At 37.8% G+C, this 2,138-nt stretch overlaps 1 protein-coding gene across 1 annotated transcript; it reads right to left on the minus strand.

The window, feature by feature from the left end:
- Window positions 1-265: 265 nt before the first annotated feature.
- On the minus strand, window positions 266-1,075 carry LOC111920475 (uncharacterized). Its single transcript, XM_023916050.1, has one exon. It carries the CDS (start codon window positions 1,073-1,075, stop codon window positions 266-268), a length of 810 nt encoding a protein of 269 aa, XP_023771818.1.
- Window positions 1,076-2,138: the final 1,063 nt, after the last annotated feature.

The following is a 2,138-nucleotide window of genomic DNA, read 5'->3' on the forward strand; positions in this document are numbered from 1 at the left end:
AACCACTTCATCCTCAGTTTTTTCTGCTAATTTTCCTTTACGGATTAAAGAAATGGAGGGAACACCCCAAAAACATGCAAAACATTCCGGCTAGAATACAATCATGTCATACAAAGTAATGCAAAAACACATGAAGATCTTAATGGAAGATATGTAAACGTCAATAGAGACTTTATGCAAAAACACATGAAGATGTAAATAACATTGCTTAGAATGTTGATTAATAGATCGATATTTCAGATCAAACAAATTAGATTTTCAGAATTTAAAATGGTAATTTTTTATTCCCAATTCCATTGACATTGATGAAGAACCCTAGGAGATCTTTCTTATACGGTAGATACGATTTCATCTTATCCCCTTTCTGTTCTGCTTTTTTTTGAACGTAAAATAGTTCATGAACTGATTGAGACGATGTCGTTTTCGATTTTCCGGGGACTTTCCGAACTTCGCCGGAGTTAACCCTCCGTTTCTGTTTTGAGGCATCGATTTTCTTAGGACACAGGAATAATATCATATCCTTCCCTGCGCTGTTGCTCCGGCCGAAAATATCCTTAATTCTCCACCCTTTCGATCCGGATCCGGTGGATTTGCTCTTCTTACAGTCACCGAGAGCTGGCAATCCGCCGCCGGCCTTCCGCCATGACACACAGAATGTTCGAGAATTCCTATCTTCCAGTTCCTCCGCTTCCGACGATGAAGAAGACGGAGTATCTTCCCTGTGATCGAGAAACAGATTTTCTAACGAAATGATTACAGAAGGATCATCATGAACTACTTCCTTTATTTCACGATCCACCTGGACCACCTCATCCATTGTCGTGAGATCTCTGTTGAAGATCGGAAAAGGTATCCGGCCGGCTAGAGAAAGCTCGTTTGGTGAATATTCTTCGCCGGAGAAATCGAAGGAGAACTCGAAACCGTCTTCATCGCAGTCGCTAAATTCCTGAAATTCAGCAGCATGTTCTTCTTCTATAGCCTCACAGCTCACTTTGGCTGCCGCCATGGACGTCAAACTATCGTTAGAGTAGCAACTAAAGCTAGGAGAAAACCCTATATTATCCATTTCCGCCATTAGTTGCATTTTTATTTCATTGGATCTTTGAAAGAATGGAGAAAGGGTTTGATTAGAAACTAGGGGCTTTCTGGTAGGAGGTATTTATAGGTGGTGGTGGTGACTGCCGTCTTTGGCGGGAGATTATTCCTTTTCCATAGAATGAAATACTCATGCGCTTGCAGACGTTATCAGTAACGTCACGTTCAAACCATTAATCGTACCATGTGCCGTGACCGTTGTACATAGGTTTATCTGGAAGAATTTAGCACTTTTTATAAAGTGTCTATGAGTTTATAAAACTATATTAATATTATATAGTTGTACTCTATTTATCTGGAAAATTTATTAAAAACTCTTAGAAAAGTTATAATATAATCTTTGCTAAGGTTGGACGGAACGGGAGCAACAAGCGGTGGGAAGGGAATCAGTTGGGGTGGGTATGGGTGTGTACATTGTCCCGTGCTCTTTTTGAACCCGAAACGAGAGTTTTCTTCCGAGCCATTCCATTATTTCCAACCCCTTGACAGATACTTTTTTTTAATTTAATTATTTAAAATGTTCATAGACTATGTGTAACACATATTTGCGTAATAGTGATGATTTGTTTTCATCACAAGTTCAGACGATGCATCTTCATTTAATAAAATGTAACTTTAAGTTTTGTCAATAATTCCTCAACCTACTTTACTTCATTTTCAAGATACTACACGTTCAAGCGGGCCTCGAAACACAAGAAATCGTCTAAATAGATATCATGAAGTTTCACATGATTGTCTCATGCAAGATTACTCCGTTGAGAAAATACTTGGTGATGAGGTGTTCAAAAGAAGGTTTCAGATGCGAAGAGAACTATTCTTTCGAATAGTTTGTGATATAGTTAGATACTCACCATATTTTAGATTATACATGGATGCTAGAAACAAATGGAACTTTACTCTAATACAGAAGTGAACATCCGTAGTAAATCAACTAGCATGTGAGACATTTCTTGATGTGTACAATGATTACTTGAATATGTCAAAAATAATTTCAATTTTCATGTGAAAGTCTACGACATTTTTGTAAATGTATCACTCATTTT

Source organism: Lactuca sativa, chromosome 4 (genome assembly GCF_002870075.4).
Source record: "Lactuca sativa cultivar Salinas chromosome 4, Lsat_Salinas_v11, whole genome shotgun sequence".
NCBI classification, from domain to species: domain Eukaryota; kingdom Viridiplantae; phylum Streptophyta; class Magnoliopsida; order Asterales; family Asteraceae; genus Lactuca; species Lactuca sativa.

What these genes read in the sequence shown, in the direction of transcription:
- LOC111920475 (XM_023916050.1), bottom strand. Translation starts at nt 1,075, where the DNA reads ATGGCGGAAATGGATAATATAGGGTTTTCTCCTAGCTTTAGTTGCTAC.